The sequence below is a fragment of the Schistocerca nitens genome, chromosome 3 (assembly GCF_023898315.1).
Source record: "Schistocerca nitens isolate TAMUIC-IGC-003100 chromosome 3, iqSchNite1.1, whole genome shotgun sequence".
Taxonomy (NCBI): domain Eukaryota; kingdom Metazoa; phylum Arthropoda; class Insecta; order Orthoptera; family Acrididae; genus Schistocerca; species Schistocerca nitens.
The window spans coordinates 726,566,994-726,587,007 of NC_064616.1; the positions used below are offsets into that span (position 1 = coordinate 726,566,994).

Consider the following 20,014-nt stretch of genomic DNA (forward strand, 5'->3'; position numbering starts at 1 on the left):
AAATTGTTTGTTATTGGCAAAGGAATTTACACTCGCTCTTTTTCTTTCCATTCATATGTGACAAATGCAAAAGTAGCCACCTGGTGAAAGGTGCCTTGTGGGCAGTATGGACAATGTGGATACTGCCAAATCACTGTTATGTCCTGTGACATAGCATGTAAATGTTTGCTTAAAAGTTGGATGGGTTCCTGTGGTAACCGATACAAATGGGCAAGCTGTGTTACATTTGATTTTGAATTTGAGAATGGTGCCTGTGAACCAGAACTGTCGTAAAAATCCATCTTGATGAACAGCAAAATCCATCCTTCTGTAGTTAAGTGTAATGGTGAAACATTGGGTGTCACAGGGAGTGGGGATCTTGACTTAACTGCATTTCTGAAAAAAAGGAAAGAAACTCTGTCCCAAGGGGAGCTGTGAATTAGTTGGGTAGTAGAGATAAAATAGGTGCTAATGGCTAACATCTAGAGAGCCTGCCTCAAGTCAGTTGCACTAGACTTCCTAAGGTATGTAGGGCTAGGCCAGTGTATCTCACTTGCTCCTCATGGTATCGCCATTGGACCTGGTAATCAAAACAAAATGTTGTCAGCACAGGGAGTCTACCTCTGGCCATTACTAACACACAACCAGTTACAGGAATAGTAGATGATTGTTCTCCAGAACAGTTGTCTTCAAAGGTGACAGACTGCAAGTATGTCAGAATACACTCATGGTAACAGAGATGATAGTTCATTTGCAAAAGTCCTCCATTTTACAGCCAGAAATATTTAGGAAGGCTTTCTGGTAGTTTGAAATCTTTGAGGAGGCTACTGAATGGAACTCATTTAGTTGAAAGAAGTAAGCCTCAATGGTTACTACCCTGTTAAATTAAAAATACTAGGAAAATATCCCATTATAGGAGAACTTCACTATAGCTTCAATTTTAGCAGAGACAGAATAACATGCACATATTATTAGATCTGGAGGGGAATTGGGAAAGAGGCTCCCCGAGACGTTGGGTAACTCCCTCCTCCATTCCTCCTCCTCAGAGATTGCAACCCTCATAACCTGCTATGGTACTCTGCTAAGACCAATCGTGTAGGTTGAATTGTAGGAAGCCACATCCTCATAGAGGGCAAAGAATACACCTCAGCATTGCAACAGGATCAGTGTGAGCCATTGACCTCTCCGTCTCACCTGCTCTTGTGTGTACTGTTCAGTGGGGAGTTGATAATGATTTACGGTGTAGTGGCTACTCCCTTCTATGAAACAGCCTCCCCAAAAGGAGGCTGCCTAAGTGGATTCTTAGCAGAGACTGCCAGTTGGTTGTGTCTGGTCACTGAGAGTGTTAAGACATGATGAACCACACAGCCATTGTGATTCACCAACATTAAACTGTATACTTATATGGATATATGGAATCCATATAAGTATATAGTTCTGCCAATACCGGCCATGACCGTCTTCTTCTGTGAGGATGCACACATATTCCTCGAACTCTTACGGGACTTGGTAAGAATGTCTTCCACGAGTAATGAGTGTGTTGGGGTGGAACACAGTGAGCGTAGTGTGTGGACATACAAGGTGAGAATATGAGTCTCGTGGGAGGCATGCATGAGATAGTCCCTGCAGTCGCACTATCCTCTGTGCCCTTGGTGGCTCAGATGGATAGAGCGTCTGCCATGTAAGCAGGAGATCCCGTGTTCGAGTCCCGGTCAGGGCACACATTTTCACCTGTCCCCATTGATATATGTTCATGCCCGTCAGCAGCTGAAGGTGATAATATAATTCTAATAACACCAAACTTCTTCTCCAACAATGTGGGAAAATCCACCCACCTTTTCTTCATGTGAGAGGTAAAATCCAATATATTTGTGGTGCAAAACAGCCACAGGACCAGATGGTGTTCATTATGCTAGTTATTTCGCCTTACTGAAGCACTGAAGGGGTACTACTTGATTGATTTATTAAAATCTGAGCTCACTAACAATATCCTAACATTTGGATGGAGACAATAATGCTTCCCCTGTTGAAACCTGGCAAGAACCATATTAGTCAAAACAGTTGACAGATGGTCAACAGATGCCTCATACAGGCTCTTGAATGCCGAAAGCTGAGCTACTGTGAATTTGGAGGTTCTTTCTCCACTCCGAATAACTTGACCCTACTGGCAGAGGGCATACTGCGCTACCCCTGATAATTTAACCCTAGTGGCAGAAGGCATACAAGAGTCAAAATCACTTTGTTGTTTTTTACCTGGTATAGACGTGTTTGTAGATGATTTAATGAACTTCTGCTCGTTAGCAGCCTTACAACTGTAATATACTAGGTACAGCTGACCATGGTAGGTCTACAAAATTAGTCCTAGGCCAGTTTTAGGTTTTCACTGAAGAAAATTATTTGTATCTTTGCGTTCGTGGAGGATGGGAGGATTAGTTCTCCCTGCAGTCATGGTCCAGAGAGACAGCTGTCCTTGCTTGTGTAAGCCAGACATGCTTAACAAAATTGGAAGGGTTGGGGATCTTAATATGTACATGAGACATACATAATAAAGAAATATTGCTTGTGAGGAAGGGCTTCTTTGTTAATTTCACGAAATGCACATGCTCATATTCAGCAAAGTCACTGATGACAATGGTGCCGAGTGACCTAAAGGTGATCCACACAGCTCCCCAGCAACAACCAGACATGATCAACCTGCTCATGAAATTTATATGATTTAATAGTATTTTGTTGAGTGTTTTCAGACCACATCACCTGTCTGAAATAGGAAAGCATAAAGCAGTTCATGGCTTGCTACACACTTATTCTAGAAATCCAATTCAGAAAATTTTCTTAACAGTATGAGAGGATAGTGAGAAAAACACCACATACTAATAAATGTGAAACCTAATAAAATGAGAAAATCTTGATGAATTTAAACTAAAACAAAATCTTCACCACTGTCAGTATTTTGCTTTTCGGTGGTATGGAGAGAGTTGTTTATGAAATGTTGGAATTTTTACAATTTTAGAACAGTTCCCCCAGCATATAACTTAAAAAGTGATATTATTTTATTATGAGAGTGTGCCGAAAAGTAGCACCTCCAAATTTTTTGTGTGAAAACTCTTAAAGCTTTTTAAGTGAAACAAACATTATTAACATTCTACATCTCTCTTCCTCATTCTATGTATTTATTTCTCAAAATGGCTATCCTGGCAATGAACACATTTCTCCCAATGATAATCCAGTTTGTTGATACCATCAATTTAGTATGTTGGAATCCACTGACAGAACCGCAACCTCACCTCTGTTTGCAATGAATGCTTCATCACTATCAGTATGAAGTCCTTGAAGATGTTCTTTAAGTTTTGGAAACAGATGAAAATTTGATAGGGCCAAGTCAGGACTGTATGGAGGATAATTGATAGTGAACCCAAGGCATGGGATTTTTGTAGATTTGCAGTGCTCGTGTGCGGTCGGCATTTTAGTGCTGAAGGAGAGGGTGTCCACGTGTGGATGAACTCTTCGAATTCGAAACTCGATTATGACACATTGTTCTCACATGCTGGCATAGTTTTGTTAAACACAGTTAATTTACTCTCTACAATTTGGAGCCTTCTAAAGATGTAGAATTTTAATAAAATTTGTTTTATTTGAAAAGCTTTAAGAATTTGGAGACATTACTTTTCAGTATGCCCTTGGATTTTTCTGTATTACATTACACAAGAAATGTAATAAAATGCAACTGAACTCCATAACTACTAAGAAACTCCAGAATGAATTTCCACTCTGTGCTGATATGAAACCTCCTAGCAGATTAAACCGGTGTGTTGGACTGAGACTTGAACTCAGGACCTTTGACTTTTGCACACAAGTGCTATGCCAACTGAGCTACTTAAGCATTACTCATGACCTATCCTCACACCTTTACTTCTGCCAGTATCTTGCATGTTTTAAACTGCCATAAAGTTTCATATCAGTGCACGCTCCCTTATGGAGTAAAAAATTTGTTCTGGAAACATCCCCTAGGCTGTGGTTAAGTCGTGTCCACAAGATAATCATTTCTTTCAGGAGTGCTAATCCCACGTATTTCATGGGAGAACTACTATGAAGTTTGGAAGGTAGGAGATGAGGTATTGGTGGATATAAAGCTGTGAGGATGGGTTGTTAGTCATGCTTGGGTAGCTCTGTTGGTAGAGCACATGCCTTTGTAAGGTAGAGATAATATCCTGAGTCCAAGTCTTGGTGCTGCTCAAAGTTTTAATCTGCCATGAAGTTTCACTAAAAAACCCACTTGTGCCTTTTGTAGTTTTACGAATAACTGCAGAAATGTTTTGTTTTCAGGCATGAAATTAGTAGCTCAGTCTAAGGTAGAAGGATGGGATCCAGGGAAAGAAGCATCATTACCAACCTTAATCTCAATAAAAATGGCATTATAAATAATCTTATGTTGCATAGAGGTATGAATTGTCAGTTTTCCCAGCACAATAACAAAATCCTGCAGTGACATTTGATTACAAACATATTTAGGCAATGTGTGGATGCTATAGTGCATATAGCTGCAGTACAGGAGTTCAGGCAATTTTGATTCGTGCACTTTTGTTCCTGTGCAAACCACAGTAGTTCATGCAAAAAAGGGGCATCATGTGGATGTACCGTAATATTATTATTGTTACATCATCATCATCATCATCATTGAGTGAGTGGTTATTAAACTGTGTGTGTGTGTGTGTGTGTGTGTGTGTGTGTGTGTGTGTGTTCAATATTCTCCGTGGCTTTACTCAAGACAGTTTTTCTTTGTTGTTGCTGACTGCAAGTATCTGGATGTATTTGTTGTTTGAGTATAGGATTATCTGCATAACTGGAAATATGTGGTTCTATATGTGCACTTGGCAGCATAATTGCATGTCTGATGTGATACTTTAAATATGTAGGTTGTACCTTAAATTAATTACATATTTTACACTGGTTTACAATTATATAACTGAAGTTCATGTAGTACAGTTAATTTATGTGATCATAATGCCACTGTAACACAGGTCACTATTTATATTATGTATTGTGTTAAATTTAGTTGTTTTAGTTTTTTCTTTTGTTTTTTTTTTTTCTTTTACAGGGATATAAATGGAATGACCGTTTGTTTTAAAATGAGGTTTGGGCTTACTCAAGAAATTAATAAAGTGCCTACAGCTGATCTTTTTCTAAGGTAAGCATATGTGTATATTTCTGGTTGCCCAAAAACTCAGATCAGGTAGTTTTCTCACTTTTAGTGTGATGCTGTTTGTGAAAATTGCAACACCGATAAAGGCATGCGAGTCAGATATAAATAATACCACAAATGGTTACAGTTATCGGTTTCGATCGTGCCTATGTGTGTATGTCACTTACATTGTGACAAGTACTTGAACCTAAGGGTTTGATGAAAGTAATAGAATCTGGCACTTTCAAAGTTCATGGTCTTTAGTACCATACATTACTGTTTGTAATTTTAACAAAGTATAGGCTGGGGTGGCCATTTGTTCTGGTAACAAATTGGAGAACCTAGGAAGCCCCATCTATGTCTGTGTAAGCCAGTGTTTGTGCTCTTCTGCAAGTTCGTTGCTAACATGAGGAGAGGCAATAAAAAGCAGACCAGGAAGCCAGCACAGTGTCTCATTTCGCTGTCTTTTAGCCTAATGTCCAAGTCTTTGTATGCTCTCTCCAACAACAGAGACTTGAAAAATCTCGACTTGATCTCATCGTCGTTTCATTCCTGTACACAGGTGCTTGTGTACCAAGAAATGGATGATCTTAAAATCCCGTGTCACCTCTGATGTGAGAGTGAAATTCTAAAATAAGTATGTTCCGATCCATGTTGGGTTATGACAGCAACAGTCACATAAAAATGTGAGCATTTAATTGAGTTATAGTGCTGCCCAGCTTTCCATCACTACATTCCACTTGTTCCATTGTCAATACATTGATATTGTTAAAGCATAAAACATTCAAAAGATTTGTGATAATTACTTTGATGCTATTTGCTAGAACTCATTTACTTTACAATATCCATGACATAAGAGCAAGAATCATCATAGTAAACAATGATACTGGGGAGAGATTCTCTTTCTGATACATTTCTTCATAGAACATATCAGAGTATGTTCAGCATCAAGCTCAATCATTCTTGGTAAAATATAGTCAGCACAAGCTATGCTGTGGTTACAAATAGAACAGTGATCCAGAAAGAGCAGAATAAATTTATTTTCGTCTATGCTAGGTATGCTGTGTCATATTTAATGGGCATAATTTTCACATGTATGTCAGTAATACTTTTCATTATGGCCTGTTTTATTGTTTTAAGCTGTATACAATCCACTAGTTGTATGTGTGTTGTTACCGTGTTTTGCTACATATCTGAAGATGGCCATTGCTGATGGAAAACAGTAGCCTAAGGACGTAACAATTTTGTGATCATAGACAGAAATAAAGAAATTTATTCTAAATATAGTCAATTTTGTGACTTGAAGAACTTTTTGATTATATATTATGTGCAATGGTTTCACTAATCACTGCTTGTGATCCTTTTCAATGGATGTGAGTCACTAGATGCAAATACCATGTAGCTATGGCTTATCTAAATGCATGGCAGAGACAGGATGTCTGCACAATGATCCAGAGGTGCTTAGTGCATTGTGTCAGGTGGCACAGTACCACTGCAAAAGAATGGAATGGCAGTTATTGGCAAGACACACTATACAGGTATTGCACCAACAGAAGCTGAGAGAGTGGGGTGTCGCTTTCATTAACAGGTTCAGCTTGCCCTCTATTTAGTGATGTAATTTTTCTTATGCACTCTGCAGTTGTTTACATCTTAATTCTTTATCTGTCTATGTTAATGAAAAAACAGTGGAATGTACAACATAGTCATGTTTCTAGAAACGTGCTCTATAATACCTCTTAAATGCTCACCGATTTTCTTGCCAACTCTTGCACTGCCTCTTTTGGTTGAGTATATGCTTCCAAGAGATGTATTTCCTCACATTTTTTCATGCAGTGCCTTATGTCTTGGCAGAAATATTCTTCTGCAAGAGCTTTCTAGAAGCTGGCACATCACGATTCCAATGCACACCAAAATACCATTCTTTGTGCCTCGTGTTAAGAAATGTTGTCACATTTCTTCAGTACATACATTGACAAAAGAAGCTATAGAATCAACCAGTATGATGACATTTCTTCTGACACCACAACTGAATTTACAAGTGGTGAAATTTTTTAACATAGACTGAAATTCCTGATTTAATTAACATTCAGTAGTTGACATCCAAGATTAAATTGGAACATAGCACAGTTATTAATTACACACAACGTGTGATAAATATGGTGAATCAGTTTGATCAGTTGAGACAAGAAGCGTCTAGTGGGAACACACTCTGACTTGACAGTCAGCATCCAGAGACGGTAGAGTGAGGTGGTGTTTACCATGTCTGATGTGCATAATTGATTTTAAACAGTGCATGCACACTAAGTTCTATTTCAAGTTGCAAAAAAGTGACAAACTTTTGAAATGTTGAAATTGGTGTATGGTGATGATGCTGTAACTTTGAAGAATGTTAACAAGTGGTAAGAGCGATTTAAAAGTGGAAATGAGTCGGGAGAAAATGGGCAATGTTTGAAATACCCATTAACTTTAAAACAAGGAAAAAACTGAAAAGTGGCAAAAATTCCTCATTCAAACAGCCAAATAACTATTCAAGAGCTTACTGAAGAATTTAGCATCTCAAGGCATTTTAACCGATAATTTGCAAATGAGATGAGTTAGTGCAAAATTTGTTCCTAGACTTTAGAGTTGTGAACAGGAGGAAACTTGTGTGACAGTTTGTGTGCATGGAGTTGAAGGATCATCTTCATTTAGAGTTCCTAATGAAATACCAGTGAATCTCCTCACCCTGAAAAGTCACATCAGTCAAAATCAAATATTGAAGTCGTGCTCTTTTGAATATTGAGGTCATGCTGAGGGGAACAACTGTAAACACCGAATTTTACAAGGGTGTACTGCAATCTAGAATGAAATTTTCACTCTACAGCGGAGTGTGCGCTGATATGAAACTTCCTGGCAGATTAAAACTGTGTGCTGGACCGAGACTCGAACTCGGGACCCCGAGTTCGAGTCTCAGTCCAGCACACAGTTTTAATCTGCCAGGAAGTTTGGTGTACTGCAATATTTGCAAAAAGATGTTCATGGAAAGAGACCAGAAAAATAGGACAGTGGCTTCCTTCATCAGGACAACTTGCTGTAGCACAGATCGCTTTAGATTCACAAGTTTTTAGCCAAAAAAAGTGTTCCTGTCTGTCCACATCTGTCTTATTCACAAGATTTAGCATTGTGCAACTTCTGGTTCTTCCCAAATACTAAAACTGTGCCTAAAGGAACAAAAATTGACACCATTCTTGGCATTCAGAGGGTCACGGCAGAGCAAGTGAATGCCCTTCCGAAATAAGCCTTCTGGAAACCCTTCAAGTCATGGATTCAGCATTGTTAGCCAAGGACAGTACTTTGGAGGAAATTAAATCAAATTTCATGTACTGTTTTTACTTTGTTAGTGATAAAATTATTCGCTGTCTTTCCTGATCACACTTCGTATATCATTGCTTACAGAGGAGTACTTCTGAAACATATACTTACTGCTTATGTAGCCATGTTACACTCAGGTGTTCACCCTCAACTATGCTTTAGTATTGAGCCATCATTGTAGACATATTTGTAAGCTGTTCTGCAGGTGTGGGAATAAGATGGTGGCTACCCTGCACTATGGTCACATTGCAAGGTACATACCGGCTATTCACTATATGACTGACTCTGCACGGCCTGCAGGAACCAAAATATCATGGTAAGACACTCATTTCCTGAAGGTGTGTAAATCTTGCTGCCATGTTCAGACACACATGCTGATATTGCAGCTTTCAATATTAATAAGGCATGATGATGATGATGAAGTCCCACACTCCGCGATGGAGCGTAGGGGAACGATGCGAGAGACCCGCACCGCCGTACTAGGCAAGGTCCTAGTGGAGGTGGTTTTCCATTGCCTTCCTCCGACCATAATGGGGATGAATGATAATGATGAAGACGACACAACACCACCCAATCATCTCGAGACAGGAAAAATCCCTAACCCTGCCGGGAATCGAACCCAGGACCCCGTGCTCGGGAAGCGAGAACGCTACCGCGAGACCACGAGCAGCGGACTAATAAGGCATGCTGCCACTTATTTGACTTTTCCACTTTGGTTGATGGAGCCTCACTGGCTTAGCATGGGATAACTATTCTTTGTAGGTGTTGTGATTTTCACAGACATTAGTGTATTTTATATTCAATAATTGGTAATATGTTTAGAATGTCTATCAACAGTGCCATCACATATAGTTATGTACAGACATTTAGAAATTTAGTCAATATTCCAAGCATTGTGAATGTCCTGAAACATCACATTTACATTTCAGTAGAAACAAATATGTAAGTCCAACAAAATGAAGATGAAAGTTTCTTAGGCTTCCACTATATGTTGCGATTAATGGAGATGTTTTGTATTCCATTCACAACAATCACTTGAAACTTCCCACTAAACTACAGGACACAGGCTAATTTTCTAATTTTAACTGTGGAACTTTTTATTTTTTAATGAATGTTTTTAGGTTTCAAAATGACATGGACTATTTTATAACATTCAGGGTGTCGATTTCATACATTTGAAACCAAGTTTGGACACTTATTCTTATACTATTAGAACATACTTAGTCTTCTTACTGAAACTTAATGGTGTGTTTGTCAGCTATTCTTGTGTCACTCATTTTCAAGTTATAATGCGTTGTAGATCTTTGAACTTGGTCAGAATATGCCAGAAGAGGCCATATCGTGCCTGCAACACACAAACATTATCATTTTGTTACTGCTGACACATGAAACATCTTTCATAACATTACCATACCTTCATCGTTTTGATTGTATTAATGTGCTTTCATAAATTATTTTTATTGGCACTGTAGATAAATAAATAACCTTCCTCCACAAAATAAAATATTATACTCTATTGGCAGTTTTGTGGATCGCACTGTTATTAAATCTACCACTCACGTTGTGGATTGAATGATATTGTGACTGATGCAAAACAGTCAGTTACAGGCTTCACAAAACATTCAGCTGTAAACAAAGAAAGCTACGCTAGTGTTTCTCCCATGGCAGAAAACAGTTATCTGAAAGAACAGTGTCTACATCCTTTGACTATTGTCAGATGCAAAAATTATTTTAGTCTACAGTATTGATCACATATTTGTTGTGAATAATTTGTACTAAACTCTTAAACATGATGCACGAAAATGTTTTATTCTTTCAGTTTAAATGCCGGACATGCTGTGCAAGCAGATTTGAACTCACACTCGGCAGGATACCCATTACTGCCTCAAAAGCCACTGACAAATAATGTACCATATCCAGTTGCACCTAAGCCAGCTTCTGGAGAGGATTCTCCTCATGAATATGAGAGACTGATAAATCTAAGGCCTTCCAGACCAGCTCCTAAACCTCCAGGTGGTACTAATTCGGCAGGTACCAATTATGCAACTCTCTCTGCATACCAAGGTTAGTAATTATATTTTTAAGTAATTCTTCATAGTAGTGTTATGTGACTACATTTTCAATTAATTGTTGGGTAATTGATTTCAGTAGATTAATTACCTTTTGGCATGCACACACAGTAATTTCATGCTCTGGAAATGAACTATGTTGTTTAAAAGAAGGGGGGAGGGAGGGGGAGAGGAGGCAAGTGCGATTAGGACTTGCACTCTGAGGTTTCTGTACAAACTTAATTATGTGTATAGGTAGTTCATCTATAGGTTTTCATAAGTGAGTTTGCAAATATCAAAATCTGTGACAAAAATGGTCATATTTTTTTATTGTATTGACTTAGAAACGAACACTTTTTACACCACCAAGGGGCCATAGGCAATTGGGCATGACATAAATTTCACCTTGACACCTCTTCCTGTTCCTGAGAAAATGGTTCATGACAGACAGACAGACAGGCATATGGACAACAAAGTGATCCGATCCTATAAGGGTTCTGTTTTTACCAATTGAGGTCCAGAACCCTGAAATGGAAGGAAAATTAAAGTTTAATTTCTCTTGTGAATAAATAATATTTGTAGAAGATTATTTATAAAAAAGTTAAAACTGTGTGTTGGACCAGGGATTGATTATGGACAGTTGCGTTGTGTGGAAAGTGTTCTTAGGATAGAACCACTTGACCCTTATCTCTCAGACCAACCCCAAACTATTGTGACCTTTCCATTGTAGAATAAGAATATCTGCCAAAGAAAAAAATATAAACGCATGTTGAGTAAAATTATTCTTTTATAATTAGTGGTAGAAAACTCTCGGACTGAGAGGTGTAAATATTGTTTAATCAAATACATATTAGTCTAGGAGGTATTATTCTGTAAGTTCAGCCACAATAGTTCCTCATCAAACATTATTTCACTTGCAGTTTAAATGAGTGGGGTAATTATTTTAATACAAGGACATGATTATGGTGGCATGTGCATGCCTTCATGTAGTCTATTTTTCATCAGACTTTGTCCATGTTGTTACCATTCATGCTTTGCTGCTTTTTATGAAGTACACCCCCTTACTATATTTCATTATAGTTGCTAAAGTTGTCTCATTCTTAATGAAAAATGTTAATATGATGTGATGACGTTTTTGTGGCAAGTTGAACTAATACAAATATCTAACCGAGGTCACCATAAAATTGCAATGTTTCAATGAGATTAATTCCTGTCTTTTTCGTAGTGTTGTAATGTTTTATTCTTTGTTATGTAGGGAGAGACACCTCAAGGCACAAGCAGTATGTAGCACCTGATGTCACTCAAACACTTTGCGAGAAGACAAGAGTGAATCTCATTCAAATGTTTCACATATATTAGTATGCTACGTCAGTTTCACACACAAATCTTTAGCCATCCATGTATATTGCATAGCATATAAATGATACTTGATTTCAGCTGTTGTTTTTATACTGTTTATAGTTTCCACAAAGAAGTTCAAATTTTGTTAATTCGTAGTGTGGTCCAAATAGGTTTTGAATTGTGTGTTCTTCAGGCCAACAGTAATAAGCTACGTTTTGGAGTAAGGCATTATAACCTAAAAAATTCAGCAACATTCTGCCATGGACTGTGCACTAATATGAAATTTCTTGACATATTAATGGCGCTGTCCATGAAAGGCATTATCTGGATTAGTCAAGGCCTGACACAGTTAAGACTGATTCACACTTCACAGAACAGAATGGAATGTCATGTTAAAACATTCAGCAATGAATTTCAAATGACAGTTTCACACAGGCCATCAGTGGCATGGAACAGAATGGGGCATCATCATCAAGGTTGTCAGAAAGCAAGTTTTGACATTTATGTTGGTGGGGGAAACAGTGTCATCATCTGTCACATTGGAAGTTACTTAGTTTTGCTGACTTCACTCATGTGGGAATTTTGCTTTGTTTTCATGACAAATTGCAAATGTTCATTAATAACTTGGATATTTCTTCCTTTGAGTGTTCTGCCATAAGGGAAGTGGGAAATGATTTATATTTTACAATAACTGAACAGAGTTGATTCCTACACTGTGTGTAAATAACATAAATTGATGAAGCAATTTTCATTAAATTATGTTTTAATAATTGAACAAGTCAGCTCTATTGAAGGAGGAAAAATATTGTTGTTTATGATGCTATTTGCTACATAAGGGGGAAAAAACAATGGATAAGATACAGGCCGTATGTATTCCCATATAAATATTGTGTAATGTGTTTGTATGTATATATTTTCACTAGCAAATAAATGTTGTTTTGAAAAGTTGTTTAACTTCTGAGCATTTTACCATGCACAATTGATTAAGAACATCCATTATGAAGTTTGCTTTGGCCATTAATAAACTTCGTAATTGTTAGTCCCTTAATTCCGATACTACACTTAGACTTCTTGTATCATGGTTGGGGTTTTGTAACCTCACTTCCACCGTTCGGTACTGGGCTGAGCAAATTGACATCTTCGTCTAGTGTGAACCCTTCACCATTTGACTGTGACACTGCGTGATGACACTGCCTGATGGCCCATTCCATTCCATTGACATCTAGTGTGAATTGGTCTTTATAATAGAATTTTACAGTATTTTTGTCAATTCTTCTTCTTCTTCTTCTTCTTCTTCTTCTTCATTATCATCATCATCTTAGCATTCTTTTTTCTGCATTTATATTCAGGTATCACTTACAACATAGTTTTGTGTGATGAACATACTGTTGCAGTATGATTTCCTGAAGCCGTAAGTGTTTTTCAACACTTTGTTTGCATTAATTGCACCACAGTGATATATCACAATTTAGCTCAAATATAGTGTTAATTAAAATTTCAGTTATATAAGTGTTCAACATAAGTAAGTTTTATTGAGCTATTGATAGTGAAATCCTCTCGTAATGGGTATGTTTTGCATTAAAATAATGGCTCAAATTAAATTTTTGGACTATTGTAGTCTCTTTAGTATACTGTTTCTGAATAAGGGATGAAGCTTTTTACTGCAAGCCAACTAGTAACTTTGCTTGAATATGCAGAATATTCTTTCCAGCTGCGCAGGGTAGCTGCGTGATCTGAGATGCCTTGCCATGGCTCATGTGGCTGCCCCCATCGGAGGTTCGAGTCCTCCCTTGGGCATGGCTGTGTGTGTTGTTCTTGGCATAAATTAGATTAAGGTTTGTAAGCCTTGGGACTGATGACCTGAGCAGTTTGGTCCCATAGGAACTTATCACCACCACCACCACCACCATTACCATTACCATTACCATTCTTTCCAGCAGTAACTTTACTTGCCGTGTTCTAAGAGCATGATGAGTTTAAAAATATGTAATGTTATTTTCAAATGCACTCCATCATATGTTTACTGAAACTGTGGAGTACATTGAACACTCAGATGCAAGTCAGTCCTAGTCAGATGTGTGTTGAACACCTGTGTAAAACTTCTGCCCATTGGATACATTACAGTGTGAATCTGTAATACTTTCTTGATCTTCAAGCTGTCAATAACTACTGTCAATACAGAAACTGTAAGAGGCATTTTCACACACTCTACTATGTGCCTATCAAGAAAAACAAATGGTACATTATCTTTTACCACAAACAACAAACTAGGTGATTGCCCAGTTTCCACCACACCTGTAACAGTACGGTCTAACCTACAAATGAGTTACAGTGGTCATGTAGAGAATATTGGGTGACACTTTAGATACAATGCCTTGAATGTGTAGGTTCAAGCATTGTGAGAAATCCACAGTATCCAACCACAGACACAACAAGCACATAATGAGATATAGTGGATTGGATAATCTCATTGTACTACAGGACAGAAAAAAAATGGGGTTACTTGAACTTTCTAGAGCATCTGGAAACATTGAGACTAAAAAAATTTGCTGATAAAGAGAACTCAGAGAGCACAAGCACTGCCATAGCCTTCATTATTTCAGCAATTTATTGGAAATAATTTTAGTTTCCGCAGTCAGTTCTTTTGAGGTTTCAGAAAGTACATCAGTGTTTTCATTGTAAATCCTGAATGTACATGTTAGTGACTGTATTCATTATATCTTAGATATTGTATTATCTTTAGTATCCATACTCTGTGTTTTTTCAGACTTGCACATATAATATGTGTGAACTCTGCGTAAGTAATGGAGCATACATGATGTCATATGAATGGGAAAGAGAACATTCTCCAGAGAAGATTCTCAGAGCAAGAGAACCTTCTCTGAGAAAGTTCTCAATCTTGTACGGATAAAAAATTTGAAGCATATTCTCTGACAGGGGAGTTCCTTTTCACTACCTCCCCTCCTCCTCGAGAAGGTTCTCAGCGTGTGTCATCTGCCACATCCAGCACAGAACACATGTGTAATCGTATATTTAATTCAGTTGCTCAAACAGGCAAACTATTCAATGTACAAATAAAGAACTGACATCAATGTTTTTCGGAAGAGTTGCACATTTTGATTGTGCTTTTGTGTGTGGTGACAAATAATTAAGATGATTATGCACAGATTACAGAAATGCATTTTCTGATGATTTTACTGAATTTTCAGCATGTGGGAAACTTTCTATTATTGAAGTTATGTGAACACCTTATGTGAAAGAAGTCTTAAGATGATGAGGGTGTTTTGATAAGTCTGGTAAATTTCTGTGAAAGAGTGAGAAATATTTGTCATGCCTTCATGGTTGATAAGCTAGGTTGTTCCAAGGCTTGTATAAAGAATTTCAGCAATGTACAGTGTACAGTTCATTACTGACAGCCATCAGAATTGGTCAGTGTGTTGACTGCAATTGAAAATGGAGAAACCAAGGTTCATGCTGTTAGTAAAGATTTTCATTTGAAGGGTTGGACTGCCCCACAAATCAAAATAGAATTGGATGAAGTTCTCGCTGACTCTGCACCAGCAGTGGATAAGCACTGAAGACAAAGTATTCTCCGGCTGTCCAGTTGAGGTCACCATTAAGGAAACCATTGCCAAATCCATGATATGTTAATCCAAGAATGCTTAACAAAAAATTGTGAGATTACTGAGACTGTAGGTATCTAACTGAGAGAGTGCGTAATATCGTGCATGGAGAATTGGCTATGAAGATGATGTGTTTGAGGTGGGTACCGTGATTGCTCACAGTCTATGAAAAGTGCACATGGCACAACATTTCAGCACAGTGTCTGGCAATGTTTAATTGCAGCCCACGAGACTTTTTGCGCCAAATTGTGATTATTGATAATCACACACTATAGTGAAGACAGTAGTCAAAACAATGGACAAAGGCTTGTGAAAGTGTCGTGAAGAAGGTAAATGCCATTTTGTCAGCTGGTAAGGTGATGGCCACTATTTTTTGGGATTCCCAAAGAATAATCCTCATAGATTACTTGAAGGCAGAACAATAACTGGACCCTATTGTGCTTCATTGTTGAATTGTTTGAAATGTGCATTAGCTGATAAAAGACCAAGGTTGCACACAATAATGCGTTCTTTCACTTGGATAATCCACCATCTCATGTATCAGTGATAACAATGGTGAAAGTATATGAATTGGGCTTTGGATTGGTTCTATATCTGCACTGTTCACCAGACTTAGCCCCAAGTGACTTCTTCCTGCTCCCTAACTTGAAAGTTGGGCTTGCTGGGAAGAAATTTTCATCAAATGAGTAAGTGATAGTTGCAGTCAATGGGTGTTTTGCAGGGCTCAACAGAACTTACTTTTCCAATGGGATGAAAGAGCTGGAGGGTCACTGGACCAAGTGTCTGTCCCATAAAGGAGACTATGTTGAGAAGTAAGGTGAGTTGTTTACGAAACAAACTTTTTTTTCCCTTTCTTTTTCACCATACTTATCAAACCACCCTCGTGCATCACATTTTCACCTACTCCAAACCGGAACTCTGTCAGAGTTTTCTAACATGTGATACTTTGGTTAAATATGATGCATAATGGTCTGCTTCCAAGTCAAGTACTTAAACCGTTGTCTGTGTTGTTTCATTAGGAGAAAAAAGGTTGTGAGGTTTGTAATAAACTAGTTATTAATTTTTCTGGTCTGCCTACATATTTCTTACATAACAAAATATAACAACAATATTTTGAAAAGGGTAGATTGCTATGCACCATGTAGAGAAGACTTGGTCACAGAGAGGCACAACGAAAAGACTGCTGTACATTTGCTTTTGGCCAGAAGACCTCTTTCTAGAGTAAAAAACATGCACACATTCTTGCAAGCACAACTTGCACCCACACATTTTTTTCCCTGTCTGTGACGCAACATTTCCTCCATGTGATGAGTACCAATATATCTTTTTCATAATATTACCTTTATTTCATCCTGGCTTTTTGATTGTTTTATAACAAAATACATAAGATTTATGCAGTGAGATAACATGATGAACATCTGAAATTGTCAGTGACACAGTTGTCTAGCATGTATCTAACTCGTGTACAGCAGCCTGAAAACTTGGGTGCTCTAAATAGCACAAAACGTTTTCATTTTAACTTTGTTTGAAAGGTTGCCCCCTCTCCTTTTATGATTGTCAGGAAGGAAGTTTGCCTGCCAAATGTTCATGTTGTTGAACTCATATAAACTTATACACTTTCTCTTTTGAGTATTTCTTCAGGCCATGTATATCTTTTTTCACCATCTGAGCAATATAAATTCTGACATTTTTACTAAAAAAGACTTAGTAAAACTTAACCTCAACAGAACTTAGACATATGCTACAGAGTTCACTTGAAAAAATAGAGAATATTCTCTGTTTATGAGAAACTTCTCTCATTGTATTCATACAAAATCGGAGAATGTTCTTCGCATTGAGCAACTTCCCCTGCCCTTTTATTCAAGTCGAGAACATTCTCAGGTGAAATATATTCTCAGACTTGCTTTATTCATGTGAACCTGAGAATGTTCTCCAAAATTCTGAGAATAAAGTACATTCTCCATTTTATTCGTATGGCCCATGCCGTCATATATACTAAATGTTGCCGAAAACAATATCCTGTGAAGTTTATTTTTACATATGAGATAGTTGCTAATAATTTAGTCACATTTCTTCTCTTAGTTTCCTGTAACAGAGTATTGTGAGACAACAAACTTGCTCTTTCACAGAACAAATATGTAAATCACGCCACATGAACCTGATGATAATGTCCAAGAGTTCAAAATATATTGTAATTGATAAGTAAAATGTGAGTCACTGAAAGCAGATTTATTTATTTTCATAAAATGTAGTCAAAGAATACCCATACAGATTAAATGCTCTAAAAATTGTAACAACATTGAAAGCTATAATTTGTGCTTGGGCATGACAATGTTTCTTTCTTCTCATTTGAGTAAGATGAATCCAAGAGTGAATGTTTTCCAAAAATATCTTTTAAATTTCTATCAGTATTACATAAAAGTGAACATGATGATTAACACCTTGATAACAAGAAGAGATACTGTGTCCAAACAGTTTTGTACATTATGAGTGTGATAATTTAAGGAACCTTGTTTAAATACATCTGTGTCATCATTGTGAATCCATTGTCATTGGTCATTGTTACATTCAGCACTGAGTCTTTTGATAGGAAATCATTTATGTGACATGCATTCAGTCTGCATTTTAGCTGAACACTACACATTGCGAGCTTACATGTAATTGTCAGGAGTAGAGGACAAGTAGTAGCTCATCATAAGCTGGCCATATGCTGTTGATTATCTTTTAGGTCTCACTTTGACAGGAAATGATTTAGCTATGGCCTATCATAGACTGATTATGCTTCAGTGGTATGTTCTTAATCCTACAACTCACCTGCAGCCTTCAGAAGAATTTACATAATTTCTTACACAATCTTTTGCAACTAGTTGTTGAGTCGTCTTTCAAACCAGACTTAGTGGTATTTTAAGTAGGATGTTGACAGGTGAATTGAGGGGAGGGAGGAAGAGACATAATGTTGTTATTCTCTCACAAATAATTGCTGTATGTACTTTGTTCTAGGTTTGGAAGGTGTGCCTTTTGTACTGAATCCAGGATTTAACAACATTTCATTTATGCAGTCGGTAAGTTTAGTTAAATTTTTTGAAAATACTGGTTTGCCACCATAATTTAAGACATTTATCAGAACAGGTTTTACTTTTATGGAAGTTTCTACACTTACTGGTTAATACTGTAATCCTCACGATAAATTCCATCACAGAACAAATGTGATATTATAGTACTCTAGTTACTCTGTAGGATGTATTTAGATCATTAAATGCAATAAATTGTAATAGTTGTATGTGGCACAGTACATATCATTGATAAGAGTATGAAGACAGCCCAGTGGTAAAGAGTGTCAGTTCAGTCTTAAAAGTAATGCATCTCATGTTCTAATTTATAATAATGTAAGGGGAAATGGGGAGAGAGAGAGAGAGAGAGAGAGAGAGAGAGAGAGAGAGAGAGAGAGAGAGGGGGGGGGTAGGGGGGGGGTAGGTGTGTGTGTGTGTGTGTGTGTGTGTGTGTGTGTGTGTGTGTGTTTTACGTTGACTGTATGATAGTACAATTATATGAATGTGAGACATTAAAAACTTGTTAGAAAGGTTTAGGCTCAACAGTATTTGTTTACTATCCAAATAATATTAATGCAAACATAAATTTCTTATACCTAAAATGAAATTCATATTGTCTGCAGTCTTGATGATAATTCACCGTTTCACTCTAGCAAGAGGATTACCATCCATCTGTGTGTTTTGACAGTATTCTGTATAAATTTGGAATTCATTTATAGCACAGACATAATAAAAGTATTTTTAGGAGATGGAAAATGTGGTGTCCTCATTTGCAACATAATCATCAGTAGTTTAATGATTTCATAAGCATTATGTGAGAAAAGACTGAATGGAGTCTCACATGTTCATTGTTAAACAAATACATGATGGCAGTCAATCAACACATGGCTGTTGCAAAAAAAAAAAAAAAAATGTCATATGAGTTAAATGCTAAACAATACGTGCTCTAGAAGATGTGCACCAATGCAGATGCTCTTATTATTTTGTTATTCTGTAAGACTTCTGCATTTGGGATGTTATGTGTCAGCCATATAAACTTGCTGAAAATGGAAACATCCTGGATTCACATCAAGTGAGTTTAAATAATCTTGTTGGTACATTATATAGTAAATACATGGAACACAGTGATTTGATTTGGGATGTTAAACAAGTGAAACCATCCAGTTGGCAATTTCTCGGACTTTCTTGCATTGTTATACTTAATGGCCGATAGCATGTGTAATGAATTGGCCACTTAGAAGATGAAGTCCTTAAATGTTCTTATTTTCAGGCTGGACAGAAAACTTATAAGCATATTTTGAATTTAATTATAAAACCATACAACTTCCAGTAATTGGGTTTATTTTGAAACATAACTTCAAAGAAGTTTTCTGGTTTTGTTTCAGAGGTTGAGAGAGAGAGAGAGAGAGAGAGAGAGAGAGAGAGAGTGAGAGAGTGGGGGGG

The 20,014-nt window shown here is 37.3% G+C and overlaps 1 protein-coding gene across 3 annotated transcripts in view; it reads left to right on the forward strand.

The window, feature by feature from the left end:
• The window catches only part of LOC126248699 (multivesicular body subunit 12A), a 49,675-nt gene that overhangs the window by 15,349 nt on the left and 14,312 nt on the right, over positions 1-20,014 (forward strand). For all 3 annotated transcript variants that reach the window (XM_049949984.1, XM_049949983.1, XM_049949982.1), the window contains 3 exons: positions 5,075-5,164; positions 10,329-10,573; positions 18,522-18,583. In XM_049949984.1, the coding sequence (XP_049805941.1) occupies positions 5,075-5,164; positions 10,329-10,573; positions 18,522-18,583 (397 nt within the window). The remainder of the gene's footprint in view (positions 1-5,074; positions 5,165-10,328; positions 10,574-18,521; positions 18,584-20,014) is intronic.